At 40.9% G+C, this 12,232-nt stretch overlaps 1 protein-coding gene across 2 annotated transcripts in view; it reads right to left on the reverse strand.

The window, feature by feature from the left end:
- fig4a (FIG4 phosphoinositide 5-phosphatase a) overlaps positions 1-12,232 on the reverse strand; it is a 120,031-nt gene that overhangs the window by 95,627 nt on the left and 12,172 nt on the right. The window contains exons 4-5 of one of the 2 annotated variants that reach the window (XM_063040771.1): positions 9,635-9,733; positions 4,283-4,406 (exon numbers count right to left, since the gene is read on the reverse strand). In XM_063040771.1, coding sequence (XP_062896841.1) covers positions 4,283-4,406; positions 9,635-9,733 — 223 coding nt within the window. The remainder of the gene's footprint in view (positions 1-4,282; positions 4,407-9,634; positions 9,734-12,232) is intronic. The other variant, XM_063040772.1, reaches the window with a different exon arrangement.

The raw sequence follows: 12,232 nt of genomic DNA on the forward strand, positions 1-12,232 counted from the left end.
CTCCCTCAGCATGTGAGCAGTCTTTGTTATATACACCCATTTCTAGTATGCAATTTAATTTAATATTAAGCACAAAAATCTTTTAGCCCCTACGGGCCTTCATTACTCATGAAGTATCATTTAATGGATGTCTTATTCTTACCGCCTCAGAATTCAATTACCACGTTTGCCCATATTACATAAATACTAACTGATGTTTTCATTTACAATTATTACAGTAATATTTACCTTTGGCAGTTTAGATACCTGGTTTATTATCCTATCAAAATGGTTTGTGCATAATGATGCATTCTGGGAGGTTATATCAGGAGAGGACATACATAGTTAAAGCAGGATCCTGGGGCACCCGGTAAAACAAAGACCTAGGGGTACAAGTACAGAATTCCCCCAGAAGTGACAACAGAGGTAGATAAAAAGTGATGAAGACAGTGTGTGACATGTTTGCTTTCATCGGAGAGACTCTGAGTGGAAGAATTAGGACGTCATGTTACACCTAAATAAGACGTTGGTGGGAGTGAGTGCACCTGGAGTATTTCATGTACTTCTCATCAGCATACTGTAGACAACGTGATTATGCTAGAAAGGGTGCAGAAAACATTCACACAGATGTTGCCAGTACTGGTCAGTTTATTTTATAAGGCGAGGCTGGATAGGCAGGGACCATTTTTCCTGGAACAAAGAAGGCTGATGGGTTAATTTATAAAATCTTGAGGGGCATATGAGGGGCACAGATGAAGCGAACGTTCGCTTTCTATTTCCTAAGAGATGGGAGACTAGAACTATTAGGCATAGATTTAGGGTGAGAGAGCAAAAATTACTGGCTGAATTAATTTGACAACACAAGTGGGCTGAAAGGACTCCTGATGAAAAGTTTCGGCCCGAAACTTTGACTATTAATTTATTTCCATAGATGTTCCCCGGCCTGCCGAGTTCCTCCAGCATTTTGTGTGTTGCTCTGGATTTCCAGCACCTGCAGAATCTCTTGTGTTTATGATGGGCTGAAGGCTCTGCTCCTGTGCTATATTGCTTTATGCTCTATGTTCCATTTAAAAGCGACCTGATGAGTATGTTTTCCACACAGAGGGTGAGGTGTGAATGGAGGAGCTACTAGAGGAAGTAATGGAGGCAGGAACAATTACAAGATTAAAAAAAAATCTTTGCAGCTTAACAATCAATTATCTTTTTCTTTATCTTTATCTCTTCAAGTAGTAGAATTTTGTCCCTGTTCAATTCAATTTCCCTTTATTCTATCAACTCTTAATAAAATGATTGTGAAGCAACAACTTTTATGCCTCGTTCCTGACTTCTAAAAGAACCTTGGACTTAAGCACCAGAATCCAACACACCTTATCAATCTACACATTACCCCTACTCTCTATCTCAATCAATCTAACCAGGTAAATACCTAGACCTCAGATCTAAGAGTTTCAAAGTTTAGCATTTTGAGTTACCGCATCATATGCCTTCCAACTAACCCCATATATCACATTCCTTTGCCAATACTTTATCCCTTTCCAAAACATATTACCAGGTTTGTCAATGAAAGACCACAACAACTTGGGTGTTCAATTAGTGTGCAACAGACAACAAATTGTGCAAATGGGGGGGGGGGGGAAATAATTAATTAACAATAAATATTGAGAACATGAGATGAGGAATCCTTGAAAGTAAGTCCATAGGTTGTGGGAACATTTCAATGATGTGTAACTGAAGTTGAGTGTAATTATCCCCTTTGGTTCAAGAGCTTAATGGCTGAGGGGTAATAACTATTCCTGAACCTAGTGGTGTGAGTCTAGAGTCTCATGTATCTTATTCCTGATGGCAGCAGTGAGAAGAGAGCACGTCCTGGGTGGTGGGGTTCTCTGAAGATGGATAATCGCTTTCCTGCGACAACACTTCATGTAGATGTGCTCAATGGAGGGGAGGACTTTATCCATGAAGAACCATGATGAAGGCAAGGCAGAGAACATTGTCCACATGAATTTGACAAGATCCCAGATGGGAGGATGGTCAAGAATTCTAGTCACTTGGCATCCAAGCTGAGGTTAGAAATTGGATTCAACACTGGCTTTCCAGGAGGAGCCACAGAGAGGTAATAGATTGTTGACTCCTTGATTGGAGGCCTGTGATTATTCGAGTGCCACAGGGATCAGTGCTAGGTCAGTTGTTGTTTGTCATCTATATCAAAGATCTAGATGATAATGTGGTAAATTGGAACAGCAAATTTGTGGATGACATCAAGATTTAGGGTATAGTGGACAGTGAGAAAAGCCATCAAACTTTGCAGTGGGATCTGGAACAGTGGGGAAAATGGGCTGAAAATGGTAGATAGAATTTAATGTAGTCAAGTGTGAGATGGTGGACTTTGAGAGACAAATCAAGGTAACTTACACAGTGAATGGTATTCCTTGAAAGTAGTGTCACAGATAGAAAACGTCTATCTGTTGAGTGTACTTTTGGTACACTGAATTTCATAAATCAAAGTACTGAGTACAGGAGTTGTGATGTTATGTTATTGAAGTTGTATAAGACGTTGGTGATGCCTAATCTGGAGTATTGTGTGCAGTTCTGGTTATCTACCTGGTGGAAAGATATCAATAAGATTGAAAAAGTGTAAAGAAAATCTACAAGCATGTTGCCAGTACCAGAGGACATAAGTTATAGGAAAAAGTTGAATAGGTGTGGACTGCTATTTTGTGGAGTGTAGGCCAATGAGGAGAGATTTGATAATGACAAAATTATGACTGGTATAGCTAGAGTAAATACAACCAGAATTTTTCCACTGAGGTTGGGTGACATTAGGTAATAGGTTAAATGCGAAAGGTGAAATATTTAAAGGGAACATAAAAGGAAACTTCTTCACTCAGAGGTGGCGAGAGTGCGAAATGTGCTGCCAGTAGAAGTGGTGGATGCGGATTTGACTTCGACATTTAAGAGAAATACAGGTAAGTATATGTATAGGACAGATATGGAGGATCCAGGTGCAGGTCAATGGGACTAGTCAGAATAATATTTTGGCATGGACTAGATGGGGCAAAGGGCTTGTTTCCATACTGTAGTGTTCAGATACTATAACCCTGCATCTTAACCTAGCTGATTACAATTCCCCAGTTTCTTTCTCTCACCTTAAATGACAGAAATACAAGTACAAATTTTCATTTAAAAGGACTTGTTCCTTAATGAGCAAAACCCTTGATGATCATAGCCAGGCCATTTACATTGCTGTTTTGAAATTAGTTGGAAATAAACTGGCCCCAAGGAACATCACTATTTAATAGTTTTTTCTCGTAATCAATTTGCTGACTTATTACTTGTACTCTGAATCTTGTTTTTGAAGTCACCATCCCTGATTAATATTGATTTGCTTGGGTTATCAGGTATGCAATCCTCCCCCCTTACTCAAGTAACATTGAAAGTAATTACTCTACATCTGCCATTTTCTAACTTTCATTAAATATACCACTATAACTAGATTGAAGGATCTAGAGTTTCTGAACACCATTTTTCTTCTAAATGCAATAAAAAAGAACTATTTTGCTATGCCTTGCATTCATCTTTCCCAAAAGTTTTGTGACTTTGTCCTACAGTTGATAACATTTTTAAACAATGAATCATTTAAAACACAAGAAATTCTGCAGATGCTGGAAATCATAAGCAACACACACAAAATGCTGGAGGAACTCAGCAGGTCAGGCAGCATCTATGGAGGAAAATAAACAGCCATGTTTTGGGCTGAGGGGACAGAAATCAGAATGAGGTAGTGGGAGGGAGGGGAAAGTGTACAAGCTAGCAGGTGACAGGTGAAACCAGGTGAAGGGGAAGGTGGGTTAATGGAGGAGGCTGCTTTTACTGAAACAGGCCTCTGCATATGTTCCAAACAAGAGAAAACCTGCAGGTGCTGGAAATCAAAGTAATACACACAAAATGCTGGAGGAACTCAACAGGCCAGGCAGCATCTATGGAAAAGAGTGAACAGTTGATGCTTTAAGGCCGAGACCCTTCATCAGATCATGTAAGATATGTATACATTAAAAGTAATCCTGTTATATTTTGTAAATGGTCTGTTATATTGGTAATCAGAATCCTATTTGTTTTTTTCTTTCTAGTACATTGATAACATCAAGGACAGTTAACAAAGCACATATGGAATAAACCACATATATCGTACAAGAATGACAGACATCCTCTTCTTGTCAGGCAATTACAGAAACGTTTGGGAATAAAAAAGGGACTTTTCTAAGCAAGGTCAATGTAGAAAGAAAAGCAGCTGTCAAATTCTTACCAACAATGCCAAAAGCAGACACACTTTTTGAAAGCCCAGATAGTCCCTTCTGCCCCATCTTACTTCGATTGCCATTATCAAGGCGACTTAAAAGGTCCTGAACTTCTTGCTGACTGTACACGTGCTACACCAAAACAAATCAAGTATTTTAGAATCATTATTGAAAATTCCTATGTACATTACATGAGAACAAACTGAGATCTATAATTGTCATATTGAGTGGAAAGAACTTGTGTTCTTGTGGCTGTTCAATTTACCAGGGGCCAGTTCCTGAGGCCAAACACTACAGAAAGGAGAACTGATGCTACTATGATGGTCATGCATTACTTTAGCACACAATTTCAAAATCAGTCCAGCAAACAAGTCAACTCTACCTGGCACCTCCTGGTCCAAGAGCACCTAAAGAATTACAGGTTGCTGTAAACCAGTACATTTTTCTGTGCACATTTTTCTTAATTTGCAGCTGAGATTGTTCCATTTTCTGCACTTGATTGCCACCTCTGCAGCATGTTCCCCTTTATACCAGAGGAGCACCTGCAGATCTATGATACGAGAAATTTTCCTTAGACCAAACACTAGCAGCGTATTAGTTAAGACACAAAAAACCATTTCAGTCCTTCTAACTCGAGCATTTTTTGGAAGCAGGTGGTCTAGTATGCATTTGAAAACAGTAATTATAAAATCTGGCTGCTGTAATGGCACCGAACAAACCATGAGACCTACTGTGCATTTATCAGCTTCAAACTCCATTCCCCTTGAAAGAGGAATCTTTCAAATTTTATTCATCATTTTCATTCATAGGATATAGAAAAACACATCACAGAAACAGGCACTTTGGCTTACAGTCTTGGCCAATTAATTATGCCAAATTAAATTAATCCCATCTGCTTACACATGATCCATCTCCCTGTGCATGTGCTGGTCTAAATACCTCTTACACATCACTTTTATATCGGTTTCCACCACTCCTCCCCTGTGCATCATTTTTGAGGCATTTATAGCATTCCCCCTGTAAGAAAATTTGCTCTCACATCTTACCCTACCTCTTCTTAAAATGATGCCCTCTAGTCTTTGATTTTTCCATCCTGGGAAAGAGACTGACCATATTAATCCCTCTCATAATTTTAAACCTTTATTATGCTCCACAGAAAACATTCCAAGTTTCCAACCTATCCTTATAATTAATACTCTCCAATTCATGCAACATCCTAGTGAACCTCTTCTGTGTACTCCTCAAAGCCTCTATATTCTTCTAATAATGCAGTAACCAAACTTCATAAAATCCCCCAAATGTGGCTTAAGCTAAGTTTTAAATAGCTGGAACATAGCCCCAATCAATGAAGGCAAGAACGCTGTACTAACTTCAGGTTTCTTTACCACCCTATCTACCTGCGTTCCACTTCCAGGAGCGATGAACTTGTACCCTAAGATCCCTAGCACATCAATTCTTCTAAGGGTCTTACCATTTACTGTATACTTCTCCCTCGCATTTGACTTCCCCAGGTCTAAATTAAACCTCATCTGCTATTTTCTCCGCAAATCTCGACTGACATATATCCTGCTGTATCCTTTGACATCTGTTTTTAACTCCAACACTTTTTTTGTAATCTGCAAAATCACTAATCAGCCCATCTACATTTTCATCCAACTCATTTATATGCATCACAAACAACAGTGTCGTCAACAAGAATACTTGTGGAACACCACTGTTCACAGACCTTGAGTTAGAATAACACCAATCCAGCGCCATTCCGCCTTTTACGGCTGAGCCAATTTTGAATCTACCAAGTCAGTGTGGATCCCATATATCTTAATAAGACCATAAGGCATAGGAGCAGAATTTGGCCATTTGGCCCAACAAGTGTGCTCTGCCACTTCATCGTAGTTGATCCACTTTTACTCTCGGCCCCACTCTCCTTCCTTTTTCTTGCATCCCTTCATGCCCTGGCCAATCAAGAATCTATCAACCTCTGCCTTAAATATACATACAGACTTAATCTTCTATATCAGCCTACCATGAGGGTCCTGCCCTACCCTCATTAATCACCTTTGTCATCTCCTCAAAAAAAAACTCAATCAAATTTGTAAGATATGACCTGTCCCGCTCTAAAGTATGCTGACCAGTCCTAATTACCCCATGCTTTTCCAAATGCGAATAAATCCTATCCCTCAAAATCTTGTCCTGTAGCTTACCTACTTCTAATGTATGGGGTGTATGGGGCATACAGGGAGTGGTAGCACCCTCTGGTGGCAGGCTTGTCATGCTCTGCCCAGGTATAGCTCATCCACCTTTGGTCCCCACCTACCACTCAGCTCTCACCCATGGCTCCAAGTAACTGTTTGCATGCAATAGTGGCCACACCCAAGTACACCACTTCAACAGGCAGGATAAATCAGGTGAGGGTAGCCGGGAACTTCCAACCCCAGTGAGATAGGGATATACCTACCCCAGCATGTGAAGCCAGTTCTGGCAGACTGGGCGGATGAGATCAACTACAAGATCACTCAGCCAAAGAAGTGGTGCTGCATCGCTTTGCAGAGAGTGAAGGGCATGACAAGGCACAGAAGGCATCATGGCTATCCACTGCAGCTAAGGAAGTCTCCAGTCATGACGATTTTTCATACCATTGGTCCAAGATTTTTGAGGCCGAGAGTGGAACTGCCCCAGTGCAATGGCTTTTTCATTATAAAACTCCCCCCACACAGGTTTATGTCATCATTGGAAACGACAGACCAGCAACACACAGATGCAAGGCTCACCAGCCAATAACTTCTTGGATTATGCCCAAAGCCCTACTTAAACAAAGGAATGACCATGGCAAATTCCTAGTCCTCTGGGACCTCATCTGTGGCTAGAGAGAATGCAAAGATCTTTCAAGGTCCCAACATTCCATCAAGCCCTGTGATTTATTATAAAGAGTTTAGAAATTAGATTATATCAGATAAATGCTCCTTTAAAGTCTACTCAAGATTCAAGATTAAACCATCAGTAAGTATAATGATTTTAATTATGTTATTCATATGCAGCTGTATGAAACAAATCATCCTCACAAAGATTTTGTACAGTCGGCCCTCCTTATCCGCGAGGGATTGGTTCCGAGACCCCTCGCGGATACCAAAAAACACAGATGCTGAAGTCCCTTATTCAACCTGTCTCAATGCGGTGGACCTTGGGACCCAGCCGAACCCCGGACTTTATTTAACCTGTCTCAGTGCAGTTGACATTAGGATCTAGCGGCGGAGCTCTGAATCCGCAGTTTTTCTGTTCACAAAAGTAATCACGACCACGACTGAAAATAAAGTGGAAATAATAAAGCGATTGGAAAGAGGTGAAACGCCATTGGTCATTGGAAAAGAGTTAGGCTACAGTCGGTCAACGATCGGAACAATTTTAAAGGATAAAGTGCAAAAGACCCTGCCCCGATGAAAGCCACAATTATTACTAAGCAACGCAGTGGTTTAATTATTGGGTTTTGGGGTTTTGGGGTTTTGGGTTTTTGATCCTCCACATCAACCCGGCACGGATGGAGAGCACGCTTGGGAGTGGTCTGTCACTGGATCACACTTCCTGAGCCCGGCGCTGAAACATATGTTTCTTAAGTGTTTTATATGCATAGAAAGATAAAATATATACTATATACTAAGACAAATGTTTGACTAACTGACGCTAAATAATACCGGATGCACCCGTTCCAACTTACTTAGCAACAGAACTTCCGGTTTTTTATTGATCCCAATCCATGATAACCTATGCACATCCTCCAGTATACTTTAAATCAGGGGTCCCCAACCTTTTTTGCAACGCGGACCGGTTTATTATTGACAATATTCTTGCGGACCGGCCGATGCGGGGAGGGGGGGAGGGTATGGTTGCCAAAAGACAAGAGTAGCAGTCAAATACGTTGTGTTTACCCCAAGAAAGACTACAGTGACCATGAAGCCTTGCGTGGGCACCAGTGCGCATGCGTGTACATGCTGATTTTTTTTCTACAAATCGTTTTTGGCGATTCTGTTCGGGTGGGGTTAATCACGACCGGAACATAGGTGATAAGTGGCTAATACACTCAATTTCGTTTCTAAAAGGATTTATCTAACGAATTTAATATTAAACACACAGCGCATATTTTCCTCGCATGAATATAGCGATAAGTCAATTATCAGGGGAGGACAGGGGAGCTTGACGTAAGTGTTGAACGAACTTCCAGTAGAAGTGATAGAGGCAGGTTCGATATTATCATTTAAAGAAAAGTTGGGTAGATATATAGACAGGAAAGGAATGGAGGGTTGTGGGCTGAGTGCAGGTCGGTGGGACTAGGTGAGAGTAGCGTTCGGCACGGACTAGAAGGGCAGAGTTAGCCTGTTTCCGTGCTGTAATTGTTATATCGTTATATAAGTCACTTATAAGTCAATAGCATCATAACACTTTAAGTAACGTTTGCATATTCCCCCCCCCCCGTATGAACATATAAAATGATTGCAACACACCAATACCGCTGAATCAGTGGGAGTCCTGGGCTCAAGACGGTCCTATCGAGGGGTGATGGGAGACAGCGATACTCGAACGGGGTTCCTTATGTCCAGTCTATTCCGCAACTTAGTTTTTGTTACATTCATTGGAGAAAACCCCGCTTCGCAGAGATAAGTTGGAAATGGAAGCAACGTTTTCAGTGCTTCCGTGGCTACCTCAGGATATTCAGCCTTGACTTTGATCCAGAATGCCGGCAGAGATGTTATGTCAAACATACTTTTCAGCCCACTGTCATTTGCAAGCTCGAGGAGTTGATCTCCTTCCTGCGCTGACATGGATAACACGCGGGTAATGACCTCGCGTGTGTTCAAGCTCAACAGTGGGCGTGACAGGGAATGAGGAAAGGTGCAGCTGACTCATATCGCCAAATCATGTTGTTTCCTCGCGGCCCGGTAGCACATTCTTTGCGGCCCGGTGGTTGGGGACCTCTGCTTTAAATCATCTCTAGATTACTTATAATACCTAATACAATGTAAATGCTATGTAAAATAGTTGTTATACTGCATTGTTTAGGGAATAATGCCACGAAAAAAGTATGTACATGCTCGAACAGCAAGTGCTGGAAGAGTACTTCCGGGTTTTCTCGATTCGCGGTCGGTTGAATTCGCACATGCGGAATTCGCGGATAAGGAGGGCCGACTGTATCTGATTCAGCATGACACAGCAACTGGGTCCAGAGTCATATGTTTTATCAGAACCTACAGCAGAATGGTAAACCAATCATGTTTTTCAATTATCAATTCCTAAATTGGTACTGACAGGTGAACCCTTGTGAAAAGTTTAGAGGTATTTCATAAACATTTAGCATAAATGATGGCACTTACGCGGTCATCAATAACCACCAAATCCTTTGGTTCTGTTCGGTCTATTTTTAGCACACGATATTTAGTTTCAGCATGATTGCTTCCAACCAGGAAGTATCTCTAAAGAAAATTAAGAATATAATTGTTCAGTTCACAGTTTCTCTGAAGCAAAAAAAAATCTGATGTCTTATGGTCTTACTTATACACTTAGCGGCCACTTTTTTTTAGGTACACCTGTACACCTGCTCGTCAATGCAAATATCTAATCAGCCAATCATGTGGCAGCAACTCAATGCATAAAAGCATGCAGACGTGATCAAGAGGTTCAGTTGTTATTTGGACCAAACATCAGAATGGGGAAGAAATGTGATCTAAGTAGCTTTGAGCGTGGAATGACTGCAGGTGCCAGATGGGCTGGTTTGAGTATCTTAGAAATCGCTGATATCATGGGATTTTCACATTCAGCAGTCTCTAGAGTTTACAGAGAATGGTGTGAAAAGAAAAAACATCCAATGAATACCAGTTGTGTGGGTGAAAATGCCTTGTTAATGAGAGAGGTCAGAGGAGAATGGCCAGAGGTTCAAGCTGACAGGAAGGTAAGAGAGTTCAAATAAAGCATTATAACAGCGAAGTACAGAACAGCATCACTGAATGCACAACAAGCTGAACATTTAAATGGATGGGCTACAACAGCAGAAGACCACAAACATATTCTCAGTGGTCATTTTATTCAGTACAGGAGGTACACTGTGGCCACTAAGTGTAATTTTCCAATTTATTTTCAGATTAAAAAGGATTCTTACTTTGAACAAAGCCTAGGATTGGCTCCAACCCTGAACACACATTCCAAAGGTCTGGATTAGTTGTTTAATATGTCAACTAATTATTAAGCAATGCAACCTAGTGCTACATTGGATGGTCCATATCATTTCTCCTAACGACTCAAATGCCTAACTCTTAGCCAATCCAACCCTCACATTTGTTCCCATAGACCAATATCATGTTTTCAGTATTCTAAAATAGCTCCATAGCAAAATAAAATTTACTTCAGTTCTAGCAAAATTACATTGTTTCACTTTAGATTAAAGGGTATTCAAACGTAATACTACTATTACCTTCCCATGTAAAATAGTAACCACATTACTCACAAAGTTAATTTTGATCAACAATACTCCATTAAAGAAACTATACACCTGAATATAAACAAAATTGCAAAATTTTTCCTCTTTGAGGAGCAATTGAAAAATCTTGATTTGTGACTTAAAAGGAATACATAAGAGGATTAAAACAGATTAAGCTCAATCTCAATCCATAACCAATTTGCTTTGAAAACAATTTTACACCAGAGAAGTTGTTAAGGCAGCATTCTCCACACAAGCACTTTCAGAGAATCAGCTCCATTCCTTTGCAAATTATTTTCTCCTCGTGCCTGTCTGATCCACTATTGAAAGCCATGAGTAACTATTTCAATCAATTCCGGATCATAATCATTCTCCACGTTAAAAAATCTTTTTCCTTACATCCCCCTCAGCATCCCTCCCTGAAAGACTGAGTCATAGAGAAGTACAGCACAGAAACAGGCTCTTTGGCCCATTTAGTCCATGCTGAAAACATTTCAACTATCTACTCCCAACGACCTGCACTGGGACCATAGCCCTCCATATCCCTACTATTCATGTACCTATCCAAACTTCTCTTGAACACTGAAATCGAGCTCGCATGCACCACTTGCGCAGGCAGCTCATGCCATGCTCCCACAACCCTCTGAATAAATAAGTTTCCCCTTGTGTTTCCCTTAAAACTTCTCACCTTTCACCCTTAAGCCATGACCTCTGGTATAGTCCCACCCATCCTTAGTGGGCAAAGCCTGCTTGCATTCACCCTACCTATACCCTCATAATTTTGTATACCTCAAATCTTTCCTCAATCTTCTATGTTCTACAAGAATACTGTCCTAACCTATTCAATCTTTCCTTTTAACGAATGTCTTCCAGACCAGCAACATCCTTGTAAACCTTCTCTGCATTCTTTCAACATTGTTTACAATTTTTTTCTGTAGGTCGGTGCAAGACTGCAGACCCATTCCAGATTAGGCCTCACCAACATCTTATACAACCTAAACACAACATCTCATCTTCTGTACTCAATACATTGCTTTATGAAGGCCAGTGTGCCAAAAGCTTTCTCTATAACCCTATCCAACCGTGACACCAATTTCAATGACTTATGTACCTGTATTCCCAGATCCCTTTGTTCTACCGCACTCTTCAGTGCCCTACTGTCCACTGAGTAAGACCTACCCTGGTTGGTACTACCGAAGTGCGAAACCTCACACCTGTCTGCATTAAATTCCATCTGCCACTTTTCAGCCCATTTTTCCAGCTGATGCAGATCTCTCTGCAAGCCATGATAGCCTTACTCACTGTCCACTACACCCCCAATCTTGGCGTCATCCGCAAATTTGCTGATCCAGTTAACCACATTATCATCCAGATCATTGATATAGATGACAAACGACAAAGGACTCAGCACCGATCCCTGTGGTACACCACTAGTCAAAGGCCTCCAGTCAGTGAAGCGACCTTCTATGACCACACTTTGGCTTCTCTCAGAGCCAGA

This window comes from Mobula hypostoma, chromosome 2, assembly GCF_963921235.1.
Source record: "Mobula hypostoma chromosome 2, sMobHyp1.1, whole genome shotgun sequence".
Lineage (NCBI taxonomy): Eukaryota > Metazoa > Chordata > Chondrichthyes > Myliobatiformes > Myliobatidae > Mobula > Mobula hypostoma.